General features: G+C 37.5%; 1 protein-coding gene across 1 annotated transcript; it reads right to left on the reverse strand.

Moving 5' to 3' along the window:
- Positions 1-7,620: 7,620 nt before the first annotated feature.
- On the reverse strand, positions 7,621-8,586 carry LOC102846554 (olfactory receptor 2T27-like). Its single transcript, XM_006893955.1, has one exon. It carries the CDS (start codon positions 8,584-8,586, stop codon positions 7,621-7,623), a length of 966 nt encoding a protein of 321 aa, XP_006894017.1.
- Positions 8,587-18,024: the final 9,438 nt, after the last annotated feature.

Here is an 18,024-nt window from a genome sequence, read left to right on the forward strand (position 1 = left end):
TTTTTTTCATTGTCCAGCTCTCAGATGCAAAGCAAATTATCAGAAAGACCATGGCCTGAGTCAGATGCACCTTAGTACTCAAAATGTCATCATTATTCCTCAATAATTTGGAGTGGTCCCTAACTGCAGATTTTCCCTGTCCAAGGTGTCTCCTTATTTCCTGACTGCTGGAATCAAGGGTGTTAATTGTAGATCCAAGCAAGATGAAGCTGTTGATAGTTTCAATCTCCTCTTCATCCATCATGATCTTGCCTATCAGTTGAGTCTTCAAATTGGAAGACACAAAAAAATGAGGAAGAATAGCTGCAAATACTCACTAATAATTGGAAAATGGAGCACACAAACTATAAATGCAGGAAAATTTGACTTAAAAAAATAAGTAGAATGCATAAAGATTGTCATACTAGGTATTAGTGAGCTGAGATGGACTAGCATTTGCCACTTCGAATCAATCATATGATTTGATATTCCAAGAATAAAAAATTGAGGAAGAATGGCGTTGCAGTCATAGTTAACAAGGCTATTTCAAGATCTATCCTGCAGTACAATACCATGAGTGCCAGGACACTAGCCATGTGCAAGGAAGACCTGCTAATATCACTATTATTCAAATATACACATCAACAGTTAAAGCCAAAGAGGAGGAGATTGAAAATCTCTACCAACTTAAGAAGTTTAAAATTGAGCAAGCATGCAATCAAAATTTATTAATAATTATTGACTGGAATGAATGCAAATGTTAGAAATAGTGAGGAAGGAATAATAGAAAAGTAAACTTAATAAAAGAAATGAGTCTGAAGAATGAGTGATATAGTTTTGTGAATTCAATGAATTATTCATCGTAAATATCTTTTTCAAGTAACACAGATGGTGACAATACACATGGACCTAATCTGACAGATTGCATAGTAATCATATTGACTATATCTGTGGAAAGAATCATTGGAAAACTCAGTATCAGTAGTCAAAACCAGGACAATTACATATCAGTTGCTCATGTGCAAGTTCAAATTGAGGCTGAAGAAAATGAAAACAAGTCCACAAGAACTAAAATTCAACCTTGAGTTTATACTGGCTGAGTTTAAAAAGCATCTCAAGAACAGATTTGAAATATTGAAGACTAGTGATAGAAAACCAGGTGAGGTGTGAGATGAAGAGAGCAAACGATCATTACATAGAGGAGAAATAAGAGACCAAAATATATGTCAGGAGATTCTAGTCAGGTCAAGAAACAAAAATAAAGGGATGAGACACAGAGGTGAAAGAGTTAAACAGAAGATTTCAAAGAACAGGTGAGTGGGGGGCTGGGTGGGGAAAGGAAAACAGAAAGATCAGGTGTGAAAAACAATGTATAAGAACTTTATAAGTAAACCAGTATAAAATTTTTTAAAAGGACAGTTCAAAAAGACAATGCAAAGTATTATAATAGAATGTGTAAAAATGCTTGAGTTAGAAAATAAAAAGAGAACTCACTCAGTATTTTTCAAGTGGAGAGAACTGAAAAACAAATTCAAGCCTTGAATTGCAATCTTGCAATACTGAAAGATGTTATGTTCAGAATCTTGAGTGATCCCTTAAGATCTTGAATGAAACATCAAACAAAGATGGTGATAATACACAGTCACTATACCAAAAAGCCCAAGGTGAATGATTTTTAATCTGCGGCCCTCGGGCCTGGTTCAAATTGTTGTTGTTTTTTGTCAAACATTCTTCTAGGTGGTATAGCCCTGGTCTGTGCATTGCTGTACAGAGGTAACTCATGGTTGCTGTGATGCTAAACACTGTAACACTGACATTCCAAGTGTGATAATGATTACCCTTGGTGGACAGTGGTTGGTGGATCTTCCCAATTAAAACAAGCTTGGAGGCAGGAGTGGCATCCACTTCCACAAAAGCTTGCCTCCGGAAATTCTATGAATAGCGCTCAGGACTTTTGTTCATAGGGTTGCTACAGCAACTTATAAAAAATAATTCTTCCACACTGAAATATATCAAAAAGTAGCATATGATCAAAAGATAATGGTAATGAAAGAAATTCAAGCTAGTCTGAAGGCATTGGCAAAGAAAATAAGACCCCTAGGGTTTGGTGGAATGGATACAAATTGACTGTCTCAACTAAATCTGCAATCATGGATGTGCTTACCAGTCTGTGAGAAGAATTTTGGAAGATAGCTAGCTAGCTGGCCAACTGACTGAAAGAGATGCATATGTATTCCCATTCCCAAGAAAGCTGATTCAACAGAATGTGGAAATTATCAAACAATATCATTATTATCACATGTAAAAATATAGCTGAAGATCATCCAACAATGGCTAGATCAGTACACCGATAGAGAACTCCCACAAGTTCAAACAGGGTTTAGAAGAGGCTGTGGCATCGGGGATATCATGTCAGATGGATTTTGCCTAAAGCAGAGGATACCAGAAGAATGTCTATGTGTGGGGTTTTTTTTTACTATACAAAGACATTTGACTATGCAGATTATAACGAGGTATGGTTAACATTGAGAAGAATTGGAATCCCAGACTATTTAATCATATTAGTTATTTAATAGTTATATTTAATAGTTATTTAATCATATTCCTACAAAACATATACCTCAACCAATAAGCTGTTGTCTGAACAGAGGAAGGGGCACTGCATGGTTTAAAAATAAGAAATGTTTGTGTTAGGATCATATCTTTTCTTTATACCTATTCAATATGTATGCTGAATGAATCATTTGAGAATCTAGACTATGAAGAATGTTGTGGCATTAGGTTAAAATGAATATCAACAACATACATTATGCAGATAGCACAACCTTACTTGCTGAAAGTGACGAGGACTTAAGTGCTTGTTACAGAAGACCAAAGACTACATATAGCTCACTATGGATTACATCTCAACATCAAGAAGACAAAAGTGCTCACCACTGGGCCAACAGTTAATATCATGAAAGATGAATAAAAGATTGAAATTGTCCATGATTTCATTTTACTTGGCTCTTCTATTAACTCTAGCAGTCAAAAAATCATCTACATTGGGGAAAGTCTGCTATCAGGGACTTCTCCAAAGTACTGAGGAGCAACAATATCAGTTTGAAGACTAAAGTATACCTGATTCAGGCCATAGTCTTCTCAATTATTTGCTGTGCATCTGAGAAATGGACAATGAATAAGAATGACAGAAGATAAATCGATGTCTTTTAGCTGTGGTATTGAAGAAGACTACTAAACATCCCATAGAATGCCAAAAGAACACACAAATATGCCTTAGAGAAGGTGGAGTGAGAGGGATTATTAGAGAATGCATACCTTATCTCACATAATTTGGGCATGTTTCCAGAAAGGGCTATTGTCTGAAAAAGGACATAGTGCTAGGGAAGTTGGAAGGTCAGCGAAAGAGAGGAAGACTCTCAACAAGATAGATTGACACAGTGACCGTAGCAGTGGACTCAAGTTATGTCATGTATGAAAATGGTTCAAGATCTGATAGTGTTCATTCAGATCTGCTGTTCATGGGCCTCCTTTGAGTGATGCTCAAGTAGAGGGCACATAACAACAAAACGGAAAATATTGTATTAGTCAGGATAGGCAATATCCTCTGAGGCAATGTATGGCCTCTGAAAACCTTCTGGACCATCATTTATGGGCCAGTTCTGACTTGAGAACACACAATAGCAACCAACTACAATGAAGGAAGGTTTACCCACAGGATGAAAGATTATTGAATGGTAGTAAAAATCAATAAACAGATAATCTTTCTCTCTGTCTGTCATTGCAGAAGTTTCCGAACTGACTCAACTTACCTTCCAGTGGCTTTTCAGATGTCATAAATAGCTCAGGAAGATATTGTCCATCTGTTTTCTGAGGAGACACTGGTGGAGTCAAATTGTCTAACTTTGCATTGACCATGCAATTCCTTGCCTAGAGGGTAACCCAAGTTCCCTAAACTGATAATATGCACATATTACAATTGGCAAAAGGGAAGTCATTATACAATAAGGGAATGGTCAGGACAATATCACTTAAGGAAGAGAAAAGAGAGAGGGATGCACAATTCAAAGGCATCATTTCTTCTTTTGTCATCCCCATTCATTGTCCAACCTTCAGATGCATAGGGAACAATTGAAAATATCAAGGCTTTCATAGGGCTCTACTTTGTTTTTTTATTGATATCATTATTCTTCAGCATTTTGGAGAGGTCCTTGACAACCAACTTCCCTAATGCAGCATAGCTTTTCTTAATCTCTTGACTGTTGCTACTATGAGTGCTAATTGTGGGTCCAAGTAAAATTAAATTAACATAATCGCAATCTCTTGTACATCTAGGATGATGTTACCTATTGGTCCAGTTGTTGTGTGCCATCAGTTTGGAACTCAGTTATAGCTGACCCTCCAGCACGTTTTCAGAGGCAGTAAATGACATAGGAGGAGACTGTCCAACCTTCTCTCATGGAGCAGCTGGTGGATTAGAACCACATGTCTTTGGAATTATAGCACAGTTTTTTCCCACTAGGTTACCAAGTCTCCTTTGTACAATAGTAGGAATATATATATATATATATTTGTTGTTGTTATGTGTAAGATTGGCACAGGATAGAGCAAGGTTGAGGGCTGTTGTACATAGGGTCGCTAAGAGTCACAAGTGACTCAACAGTACATAACAAGAACAACAGTTCTGATAAACAAATAGCAGGGCATGTCTTTTTTTCCTTAACTAATAAAAACTTACAGAGCATGGTAAAAAAAAATTGCAAGTTGATAGTTCAGAAAAATAAATAAATGATATCTATTAGACTATCCTAATTTTAATAATACCTAATTTTAATAATACATGACTCCTATTTTTGTACATGTAGCATATTTTGCATTTTATCCTCAACGTTTTCATTTCTTCTGAGTCAATGTGTTTCGTTTTTTCTTGGAGTCTCTTCTTGGAGTTCTCTTGATCAGATCAAGGTCTCAACTTAACTCTGAGTTTGTCCTTTGAAAATTATACACCTACAACTACACATTCCCAATGCTGCTTAGAAAAAGAATCAACAAAATTATGAGAATGAGATTAAAGTGCTTATTTACTAAAGTGCAGAGAACAATTTCATGGCTTTTTCCTACTAAATAAAAAATTTTGCTTCTAGATGTGGCTAGATTCTATCCCCAAACCCTACAATACCTTTGTAAAGAATCAAAGTTTCTTCACAATTGTACAATCCTTAAAGGTTACGGAGTACCCAGAAAGCAATGTTAAGCATAGTATTATTTGACCTTGCTAACTAAAACCATAAGAGTGCTCTGGTGCCATAGTCACTAGGACTTTCTCCTCTGATCCAAAAGCAGTGCCTCTCTGGTGGAAGGAAGGTCTACAATCTCCACCTGAGCACTTTACCACCTATTGCAAACCCCCAGGAGGGTTTTTAAATACATTCATACTCAACAGCAGTGAGTTTGAATTTTTGAAACTAAACAGGAGTGAGCAGATTAATATGTTTTCATTACATGTATGATATACTTATGTGAAATTCTTCATTAAAAATAAGAAATCATTAGGAAGCTTGTACTTACTGTGCTTATTATACAAACCACCCCTTTCCTCAGGGAACACAATTCAAGTAATGCAAGACTCTTGAGTGTTACAAATGTAGTCTCCAGTTTCTAAGCGTCCAGTTTTCATGTTCTCTCTAGCTTTCACAACACTCCTTCCTTTGCTGGTTAACTATAATCAGTCTTTCAAAGCCAGATAAGGGGGCGATTCATCTGGAAAGTCTGACCTAAGCTCCTAGTTCAGACTACCTGTCACTATCCTTATTTCTCTGTTATCCTAAACATGACCTCATCCTGACAATATTTCTCTGACCTTCGCAGTATAAGCTATTTGCATTCATGGGTATTCCCTATTCCATAATGGAATAGGTAGTTCCATATTCCAAGTCTTTAGTATAGAGTGTAACTCTAGCTGAGTGTTCCCTCAGAAACACAAAGAATTCCAATTCCATGTAATCAAGTAGAACCAACTCATGGCTGACCTTCTATCAGGTTTTCAAGGCTGTAAGGCACTTGGGAGGAGACTTCCCATCGTGTGTATTGTTGCTGCTGAGTTCTGCCAGAGACAACTCTTCACAGACCGGGCCCACTGGGGTTCCCTGAATTTTACCTGTTGTTGTTAGGCACCATCAAGTCATATATGAATCACAGTGACCCTATGAACAACAGACCTGGGCCTTATATTATCATGTGCCATCCTCACCATCTCTGATAGATTTGAGCCCATTGTTGCAGTCACCGTGTCAATCCACCTCATTGGAGGATCTTTCTTCTCTTTTGTTGAACCTCCATATTTCCAAGCATGATGTCCCTTTTCAAGAAATAGCCTCTCTTAGCAACATGTCCATGGTGTGACTAAAGCTTCATTATCCCTGTTTCCAAGAAGCAAACTTTTTACCTTTCCAAGGCATATCTGTTTCTTCTCTTGGCAGTCTGTGGGATATTCAGTACTCTACTCCAACACCACTAGTTAAGGCATCAATTTATTTTCTGTCATTCTTATTCATTGTCTACTTTTCAGAAGCATAGCAAATAATTGAAAGACTATAGCCTGAATCAGGCACACTTTAGTCTTCAAACTGACATCATTTCAACTCAGTATTTTAAAGAAGTCCCTGACCGCAGACTTTCTTAATGCAGTACATCCATCTCTTGATCTCCTGATTGCTGGTACCAATGATGTTTATTATGGATCCAAATAAAATTAAATCGTTGGAAGTTTCAATTCTTTCTCCATCTATCATGATGTTGTCTATTGGCTCAACGCTAAAGACCTTTGTGTTGTCAATGTTGACATGAAGTTCATATTGTCTTTGATCCTCTACACCAAGCATTTCAGGTCCTCCTGACCTTCAGCAACCAAGGTTGTGTCACCATGTAATGTATGTTGTTGATGAATTTTCCTCTGATGATTATGCTACATTCTTCTTCATAGAGTCTAGTCTTGATTTTCTCTTATTGTTCTCAAATATCATTGAGTTGCAACAGACTCATTGTTGACAGTCAGCCAGGTTGTAAGAAAAAATAAATCTCATGGAAGAACATCTCCCATCTTTCTCTTGCAGAACACCTGGAGGGTTCAAACCATGTGCCTTTAGGTTGACAGGGAAACTCCTTACCATTAAGTCACCAGAGTAGTCTCACTGTGAAGACAAAAACTCTTGAGTTTTAGCAGAGGTCTTAGGTATGTTTATTGATGAGATCTTAAAAAAATACTCTTAAATATCTTTCCTGTGAACAGCTCTTGAATAATTTCTATTTTCCCAGATATATTCAATTAACATTACTAGAATTGAACCATAAGAATTTTATTATCCTTTTGATAGCAGTAAAGCAAATGAACTCTATAGGAGTAAGCTAAATTTTTCACACTTACTGTGTCAGAAAAAATAAGAATCCAAGGTTTCAAAGAATTAATGTAAAAGGAAAACAGATTATATTGCTTCTAACCCTAGATCCTCCACTTATTCTAAGACATTGTGGAAATTCTCCAACATGCTGGCCTCAATTTCCCATCTGTAAAGTGGAGATGATTATAGTACTCCCCACATTGAGTTATAATGATGATAAAATGAGTCAATTAATGGAAGAACCTCAGAAAATCAGTCTGATAAGTAATCTTTCCTGTTTAATAATGATACATCTTCCTAGCATTTTCCTCAGAGTCCCCATTACCTCCTTGTTCCTCAGGCTATAGATAAGGGGGTTCAGCATAGGTGTAATAATTGCATAAAACACAGAGAGATGCTGATCCACCTCTGAGGAGAGTGAGGAACTTGGGTTCATGTAGATAACCATGGTTGGAGCAAAGTAGAGGGTTACTACACAAAGGTGAGAGGAGCAAGTAGCCAGAGCCTTTTTCTTACCCTCAGAAGAGTTCATATGAAGGACAGTGAGAAAGATAAGGATGTAAGAGGTCAAGATAAGTCCAAAAAGAATAAGAAGGAAAACTATACTTGCTGCCAATACCACTTTCTCATAAGTGGACGTGTCTTCACAAGCAAGTTTCAGAAGTGCCATGACTTCACAATAAAAGTGGTGAATTACTTTGGAGTCACAGGTAGAAAAGTGCATAACCCAGGTAGTGTAAATTAGGGATACAAGAATACCCCCAACCCATGAACTGGCTGCCATTTGCACACAGACTCTGTGAGTCATTAAGATTGGGTATCTCAAGGGACTACAAATGGCCAAGTAGCGGTCAAAGGCCATGAGGGTCAGAAGAACACATTCAGCCACACCTAGTGTCAAGTAAAGGAAAATTTGGGCTCCACAGCCGACACGGGAGATAGCTCTGTGTCCTGAAAAGAAATCAACAACCATCTTGGGGACGGTGGTGGAGATGAGTGTGAGGTCCATGAGGGAGAGTTGGCTGAGCAGGAGGTACATGGGTGTGTGGAGGTTGGCATTGCTCCAGATCAACAAGACCAGGGTAGAGTTTCCAGCTGTGGCTGCCATGAAGACCAGAAGAATTATGGCAATAAACACCCCACCATCCTGAGAGTCAAAGAGACCCAAGAGAATGAAATCTGTGGTGATGGATTTATTTTCTGGCTTCATGTCTTAGTATACTGGTTAACTGTGGATATAACAGATTATCAGAAAAAATACAGATAAAATCTCCTTACTTCCTGTATATGTTCATTACCAAGTTGAAACTCTTTCTGAATTTCAAATCCCAATGTGTAGGAAAATGTCTTGTATAATGTGTCAATGTCCACTGTGAAATATCCATCAACAATAATACTCAATAGAAATGGAATACATTACTTGGGCCACCACTAGGCTGCATTGCTCAGCAAAACAGCAAAATTCTTTCTTTCATGCAAAGTATAGGTGCATTCTTAGCCCACATGCCTTGGGCTGAGTTCTTTAAAGGAGCAAAATCCACAAAGTACATAATTAAATAAATAGAGACAGATTTGTTTCAAGAAAACAGCTCATACAGTTGTGGAGGAACAGAGAAATCATCAGTCTAGAAGATTCTCTTGATTCACATAGTTTCAGGGGCTAAAGAATCCAAAATTAACAGGTCAGCTAGAAGAATGCTGGCTCACAGAGTAGTGAGAGCTGATAAATCCAAAATCTGCTGGTCATGTGGCAGGATGATATTCATATCTCAAAAACCAGAGACCAGAGGATGTCCATCAAGATGCACAATGAAGAACGGTAAGCTTTTCCAGAATGTGCATATATCCAGAGTGTAGGTAGGCACCTTCTCATAGTGAAAACCACTTTTTAACTTGTAGGCCGTTAACTTAAGATTTTTTAAAAAAGGAGAATAATTACACAACATTTTCCAAACTTCAGAAAGTCATAGTCTGGCCAAGCTGACTCATCATCTATCCCTAGTGGTGTAGGTACTGGACAACATGAACTCACACTCCATTAAGCACAAGGTTCTCAAGAGGAACCACTACCTTGGTCTGAATTTTCTGAAAGAGTTTTTTATTCACCTTCAACAGGCTTTGTTATCTAGAAAGATAATAGGGTCAGCAAGGATGACGAATTTTAGAATTATATGTACAGTTCATCAAAACCACAAGTGGCCGATAATAGTAATCACCGTGTATGGTATCCATCAACCACTATTACGAGTTCACCTTCTTTGTACAGTATTCTCTACTCCCTTCACTATTCTATGTTTTTTACTTCCATTTTGTTGAATCACATATTTTTAAGAAAATCCATATAAAATAGTCTATATTGAATTGTCCAAAATTACTGATTTCTAACTGTAAAATTCCATATGTCCTTTCTTTCTTAGTTAAGATAAAGCAAGGAAATATAAGGACAAAAATTATGGCAAAAAAGTTACAATTTATAATTTAAAGCTAGTAATATATAAATATTCAGGAATATTTGCAAACTAGTTGGTTATTTACTTGGTCACTAAATAAATATCCACGGAAAATTCTTTAAACATCTAGTGAGAAAAATGTATTAGATTTTCCGGATTTTTTTGAACATACGCTCCAGACATTCTTTATGTGGAATCATTAAAATTTAAAGCACCGTGAAGTAAAAGCAATAAGAATCTAAAGATATATTGCTGTAATGTTTCTGTTGCTTAAAAAAAAAGTTAATATAAAGAAAAAAAATTAACTGAAACAAGTCTTTACCAGAGGATGATCTTGAGAACACATTTGCCAGGAGAAGGGTTTTGAATCAAGTTTTCCTGATTCAACCCCTTTTGAAATTCACATTAATATATCAAGCAATTAGAAGATTCTTCCACTTGAAACAAAACTACTTACCCTACTCATATAACAGGTTGGAGAGGAGAAGAATGAAATCTGAAAGAAAATATCAGTGGAAGAGCAGGTAGATACTAGCTGGTACAAAGTCAGGCAACAGTCCTCGCCCACTCTGACCACAAAAAGTCTGTGACTAATATGGGGTCCATGTGCTGCTTATGTAAGAGAGCCTCAGTTCTGGGTTCTCTGGTCTAAGCCCTCCAGCCTTCACCATGCAATCAAGGTTATATAACACTAGCAACTCAGTAAGGAACACTGTCTCAGGGTGATGCAGTAGTACCAGAACCAAGTCTCAGGAGAGTGTTAGAGTGTCTAACTCTGGACACTGTGGTCTCAGTCCTTCCAGAATATGTGTCAGAGTGAGCATGAGCCCAAATTCCTTCTATGTATCTCTGGACTCAAAGTTTAGGGTAACCCAGGTGCTGTGCTTGTGCAGTCAAGAATGTGGGAATCCAAGTGTCCTCTTGGCCTTCAGGAAATGCTGTGTTCCCCAAACTTTCAGAAGATGCTAAATAATCTAGGATGCCTTTGACAGCACTTGAATTCTTTCTAAAGGGCAGGGAACATAAAAATGGTCATTAATTTACAACTTTGTGAAATAGAACGTTCGGCTATATCTATACACAAGTACATCTATGTAATAAGTTTACCTCAAGGGACCAGTTTTCAAGTGACAACCAGATGAGTAGTTTTGTAGGGTTACAATATATATAAGTGCATATATTTGTGTCACAGGCATCCAAGAAATCCATCTCTTCTTTGTTCTCTCCTATGCTCAACCAATTTCCTGTTTCTCTGCCCATGATTACTTTGGAATTCTCTTCATATACAGTAATGATTTTTATGGGATCCAAAACAACAAGTCTCACACAGAATTCCTATTCCTTGTACCCATATATGTAATTCACTGAAAATGAACTTGTATTTTCCATCTCTGAGCTACCTTGCCATCATGTATTGGCTCAATCCTTATTATCTCTCAGAGTCCTGGAATCTCTTGTATTTTTCTTTATGTGCTGGAGTTGATGTACAGTGACCTTCGGGCTCTTAAAGTAGACAATAATGCCTTTGTGTGGAAATAGCATATGACCTCTGATAGACACTTAGCACTCTGGACAGAGCTTAAATACACCAGGACTAAAAGCACTGTTTGTTCTCTAGGGAATGTACTGCCTCATTGTGATACCTACTATATAATAAAAGCTCAGGCTCCAGGAAGCTGGGAGGGTAAAATATAATAATAATAAAAAATAATATAAGCAGGAAAAAACCACACACACAAAACCCATTATCAAGGAAACTGCAGTCCCTGGATGGCATACATTTCAGCTATTAAACAGAAAGTTGGAGGTTAAAGTCTACAATAGCTACTTCAAAAGAAAGGCCCAATGATCCACTTTCAAGATTCATCCATCAAAAACCAAGTGTAGCACAGTTTTACTGCGACATATATATGGTCACCATAAGTCAATATGTTTAAAAGATAACTGGTAGTAATAATGATATCTAATAATCTGCTCCCAGTCTTTGGAATTTTGGGAGTTAGTACATCAGAAACTCACAAATACTCCATTTCTTTCTACATTCAATTTTTTTTAAAATTAATTTTAATGAAAGTTTACAGAGACTTAGTTTTTCCAGTCATTCACTGTTGCGCTTTTCTGACTGACTACCCCCTACCCCAAATCACTCTTCTCCCTGAAAAGTAAAAGAAAAACTCTTTCATTATTATGCAATCCCTCCTCCTAAGTCCACTCCACTGTGCAGCCTTCATTCTGGACTCCTGTCATGACAATAATACCCGATAATATATCCCTTTTAAACAGTTCTCTTCATCTGTTTCAGTGCAATGTGTGTGTGTGTGTGTGTGTGTATATATATATATATATAATTCCTCCCCTCCTTCTCTGTCTTCCCTCATCCCTGATGTCAGTCCCATTCTACATCAGTGGCACTATGCAATATTATATGCAATATTTTATTATGACCCTCCAGTTATTGGCCAGTTTGTTGTTTTTTGATTACTTGCACACTGCTGAGATCTTTGAAGCTATGCCATTGATATTTCAAACACCATCAAGGTCCTCACAGTAAACAAGTTTATATAGAGCTTCCATATTAGTCAAAGAAGAACTGGATATCCATTTTATATATAACAGCCCCTTTGAAAACCCTATAAATCACTGAAGGACCTTGTTGTATGTAGTGCTAGAAGATGAACTCTTCAGGTTTGAAGATGTATACAATTCAATTGGGAAGAGCTGCCTCCTCTTAAGTCTACCTTAATGAACTTGATGGAATAAGGTTTTCAGTCAACAAAAGATGTTATAATGTTGTGGCAAAACTCAAAACGGAGGTAAACAATTGCCAACATCAATTAATATTTGGGACATGGTATATATGAGGTAATAATCTAGGAAAGTTGAAAATTATAAAAAATAAAACAGAACACATACGTATCAACTTCTTAAGCATTAGTGAATGGAGATGGACTGGTATTGGCCATTCTAAACTAGGCAATCATGTAATATTCCACTATGCTGGAAATAACAAATTGAACAGAAATGGTCTTGCCTTCATGGTCAAAAAAGAACATTTAAAGATCTATCTTGAATAAGAAAGCTGTTAGTGACAGGATACTAGCCATATCTATACTACAAAGACCTGTTAATAAAAGCATTATTCAAATACATGCACCAAAAACTAAAGCCAAAGATGAAGAAATTGAGGATTTCTACTAATTTTTGCGTGTTGATTTAATCTTGCTTGGATCTACAATAACATCCGTGGAACCACCAACTAAGAACTCCAAAGATGTATTGGAAAAATTTGCTGCAAAGGATCACTCTAAAGTGTTCAAGAACAGAGGTATCAATTTAAAGACTAAGATACCTCTGTTTCAAACTGGTGTTTTTATGTGCCATTGAATTGCTTGCGACTCATAGTGACCCTAAGTACAACAGCCCTGAAACCTGCTCTATCCTGTGCCAACCTTATTGTCTCTGACACACCTACCCTCATTATCCAAGTCATTGAATTAAACTACCTCATCGAGGGTTTCATCTCTTGTGCTGTCCCTCCACACTTCCAAATATGATGTCCCTCTCCAAGGACTGGTACCTTTTTGCAACATGCCCAAAGTATGTCAGATGAAGCCTCCGAATACTTCCCTCCAACGAACAGCCCAGTCTCACCTTCTCTAGGACAAATCTGTTTGTTTTTCTGGCAGTCTATGGTATATTCAATACTATTGTCCATGACCACAGCTAAAAGGCTAATCCCTAGTCATTATCCAGCCTTCTGATACATAATAAGTAATTGTAAAGATTATGGCCTGGATCAGGTGCACCTTAATCTCCACACTGACATCGTTGTTCTCCAGTACTCTGGGGAGGTCCCTGCCAGCAGACTTTACAATGCAATTCGTCTCTATATTTCCTGACAGCTGTCCAAAGACTGTTGATTGTGGAGCAAAGCAAACTAAAGCTGTTAGCAATCTCAATATCTTCACCATCTATTATGATGCTGCCAGTTACCCAGTGGTGAGAATCTTTGTTTTCTTAATGTTGAGCTTTAATACATATTTAAGGCCGAAGTCCATGACCTTCTGCAGCAAGTGCTTCAGTTCCTCCTCAGTTTCAACAAACAAGCTTGTGCCATCTGCATAATGTAGGTTGTGGATGAATCTTCCTCCAAACCTGGTGTCACACTCCTTCTCATAGCACTCAGCCTTCTGGATCATCTGCTCTTCATAAAGACTGAAAAGGTAGGCAGTCTTGGGGATGACTCACTGTCTCCCAGATTTGTGTAATAAAGTGCATTTATGGATATTGAAAAAAAAAGAAAAGGTGTGGGGCTATACCTGGTGTGCTCTCTTCCAGATTTTGAACCATGCTGTATTTCTCTGTTCTGTTCTGATGATTGTCTCCTGGTCCAGGTATAGGTTTTGCATAAGCACAATCAAAGGTTCTAGAATTCCTATTCTTCTCAGAGTTAGCCACAGTTTGATCCAAACTATGGTCTTTTTTTTATACCAGCTTATTTACAAAGTTCAAACACATTGCTTTTCCTACAGAATCTTTCCCATGTCTTTCACATATCCCCATCCATCAAATTGTGTGACTCTATGTTACTTCCTAGGCATCTGAAGAAAAATGTGGCATCGGGACTGGAGAGACTCATCAATAACCTGCCTTATGCAGATGACACAACCTTGCTTACTGAAAGTGAGGAGGGCTTGAAGCACTTGTTGCAGAAGATCAAGGAATGCAGCCTTCAATATGGATTGCATCTCAATGTCAACAAAACAAAAATTCTTACCACGGGACCAATAGGCAAAGTCATGGTGGATTGAGAAAAGAATGAAACTGTTAACAAGTTCATTTTACTTGGATCCACTATTAACACCTTTGATAGCAGCAGTTAGGAAATAAAGAGATGTGTTGCAGTGGGAATGTCTACCCTTAGGGACCTCTCCAAATTATTGGGGAGTAATGATGTCGTTTGAGGACTAAGGTTTATCTGATTCAGCCCATGGTCTTTCTGATAATTTGCTGTGCATCTGAGAGATGGATAATGAATAGAGATGACAGAAGAAGAACTGATGTCTTTGAGCTCTGGTGTTAGAGAAGAGCACTGAACCTCCCATGGACAGCCAAAAGAAGAAACAAATATATCTTGGAGAGAGTGCAGCTGGAGTGCTAGTTTAAGATAAGGATTATGAAGCCTGACTTCAGATACTTTGGGCATGTTGCTAGGAGCAGCTATTCCTTGGAGAGGGGCAGGATGCTTGGAAGTGTGGAGGGTCAGTGAAGAAGAGGAAGACCCTCAACCAGGTGGGTTGACACAGTGACTGCCACAATGGGCTTTTGTGTGTCAGAAAGTGTGAATTTGGCACAAGTTAGGACTGGGTTCAGATCCACTCTTCATAGGGATGCTATGACTTGTATTAGACTTGCTAGCACCTAACAACAACAACAACAACACAATTTCTAAAGGTTGGACAGTGAATAAGAATGGCAAAAGAAGAAAGGATGCTTTTGAGTTGTGGTGTTGGAGAAAAGCACTGAATATAGCACCGATTGACAACAGAACAAACAAATATGTTTTGGAGAAAGGGAACCATGGTGCTCCTTGGAGCAAGGATGATGAAACTTTACCTCACATTCTTTGGTCATGTTATTAAGAAAGGCCTGGCCTTGGAAAAAGACATCAGGCTGTGAAAGGTGGAGGAACAATATAAGAGAAGAAGACCATCAACAAGATGGATTGACACAGTAACGATAACAAAGAGCTCAAGTATATCAGGGATTATGAGATGGCACAAGAAAGGGCAGGGTTCAGCTCCGTTGTTTATAGGATCTTTGTGAGTCGTATTGATTCAACAGCACATGACAAAAAGAAGTAACTTTTGTAGTCGGAAACTGATCAAATATGCATTGGAATTACATTAATAGTAATTGGTGAGTGGAATTAAAAAGTTGGAAACAAAGGTTGTAAAATATGGCCTTAGTGAAAGAAATTAGGCCAGAGATCACAATTCAGAATTTTGTTCAAAGACTGACTTATTTATTGTAAATATTTTTTTTAGAAATAAATCTTAAAATGTGACTGACTACACAGATAGTCTTCATATGACGCAGTACACAGGACTTAACTTGAATGTATCTGTGGAAAGAAACCATAGTGAAGCTCAGTATCAGTAATTAAAACAAGATGGAATGACTGTAGAATAGACCATTAATTACTCTGAACAAAAATGTAAATTAAACGGAAGAAAGTGAAAACAAGGCCACTAGAGCAAAAATATATGTTAGGTTTATCATGAACTTTCCTCCCTTCACTCCTGGGCTTCTAAACCCAATAGCCCACTTCAGCCTCTAGAGGACCTAGTAGAGGACAAAACTGAGGTGTCCCTGAGACTGAAAAAAATCCCAAGTTTTCAGTGAACCTTTGGCCTCAACTGTCACCAAGCAGCTCATCGGCAAATACCTATTTTAAAAACACAAAAAGCATCTTTACATATGGGCCTCACCTGATGGATGGCAGAGGAATCAGATTGACTACATTTGTGGGAAGAATTGTTAGAGAAGCTCAATGTCAGCAGTCAGAACCAAGCCAAGTGTTGACTGTGGAACAGACCATCAATTACTTAAGGGCAAGTTCAATTTAAAGAAGAAAAAAGTTAAAACAAATCTACAGGAAACAAAACACAACCTTGAGTTTAGCCTATCTGGATTTAAAGATTTCTAGCAGGAACTTAAACATGACCTTCAGTCTATCTCACCTGAATTTAAAGATCATTTCCAGAATACGTTTGTGGCATCGAACATTAATGATTGAAGAGCAGATGGGATATGAGATGACATCAGTGAAAGCATTCAGGAAGAGAGAGAAAAAAAAGGTGCTACAAAAACAGAAGAGGAAAAAAAGACCAAACTGAATGTTAGAAATGACTCTGAACATTGTACTAGATTGCTGAGAAACCAAAACAAATGGAAGAAATGCTGACGGAAAAGAGATGAACAGAAGATTTCAAACTGCAGGTTGAGAATAAAAAGCAAAGTTGTGTAACAGAATGTGCAAAGAGCTGGAGTTAGAGTGTAAAAAGGGAAAAAGTCACATGGCATTTCTAAAGTCAAAATGATTGAAAAACAAATTTAAGACTTGAGTTGCAATACTGAGAGATGCTATGGGCAAACTCTTGAAGGATCCAGGAAGCATCAAAAGAAGATGGGGGGAGGGGAAAGAATATGGAAAGAACACAAAAAAATCAATCCAAAAGAATTGGATGACTGAAAAATTTCAGGAAGTACAATATGTACAACCATTGTTAATGAAATAAGTTGACACTGAAAGGAAGGCATTAGCAATAAATAAATAAACAAACAAATAAACAAATAAAGCCACAGGAATAAATGGGATAGCTATTGATATGTTTCATCTAATAGATGGAGTCCTGGATGTGCTCACCAGTATATGCCAGGAAATTCTGAGGACAGATTCTTGACGGATGGACTGGAAGAGATCCATATTTGTTTCCATCCTAAAGAAAGATGATCTAACATAATGTGGATATTCCTAGACAATATCATTAATATCACATACATGTAAGCAAAATATTGAAGATCATCCAAAAATAGCTAGAACAGTACATTGAGAGAGAACTGCCTGAAGTACAAGCTGGGTTTAAGAGATAAAGTAGCACCATTGCTGATGTCAGATGGATCCTAGCTGAAAGCAGAGAATACCAGAAGAATCTCTATTTTTGTTTTATTGACTACACAAAGGTATTTGACAGTGTGGACGATAACAAACTATCACTAATATTGAGAAGAATGGGAATCCCGAAACAGTTATATTGATATGAAACCTGCAGGTTTTAGAAGATTGTAAATCACAGGCAAGATTTCCCATCTTTTTCCTGCTGAGTCTGTGGTGGATTTTATGGGCTGTCTCCTCCTGTATGATTTACAGTCACTGACAAACAGTAGGTGAGCTGTGAATTGGTTCTGACTCCATGGCAATACGGTGAATTTTTGCTCTTGAATTTCTATTGGTTCCAAACTACAGCTGATCCATTGGGTTTCTCAGGTTGTAGATTTCTGGAAGAGATTATCCATCTTTCTTTTTTAGAACAATTGCTGGGTTGAAATTGCAGAAGGACGCAACCATTTAGATAGTAGTGGCACTTCCTATGAACTATGTTACCAAACTAAAATGTTGTTGTTGTTGTTGTTGT

This window comes from Elephantulus edwardii, unplaced genomic scaffold (assembly GCF_000299155.1).
Source record: "Elephantulus edwardii isolate Elephantulus edwardi_28Jun2011 unplaced genomic scaffold, EleEdw1.0 scaffold00133, whole genome shotgun sequence".
Lineage (NCBI taxonomy): Eukaryota > Metazoa > Chordata > Mammalia > Macroscelidea > Macroscelididae > Elephantulus > Elephantulus edwardii.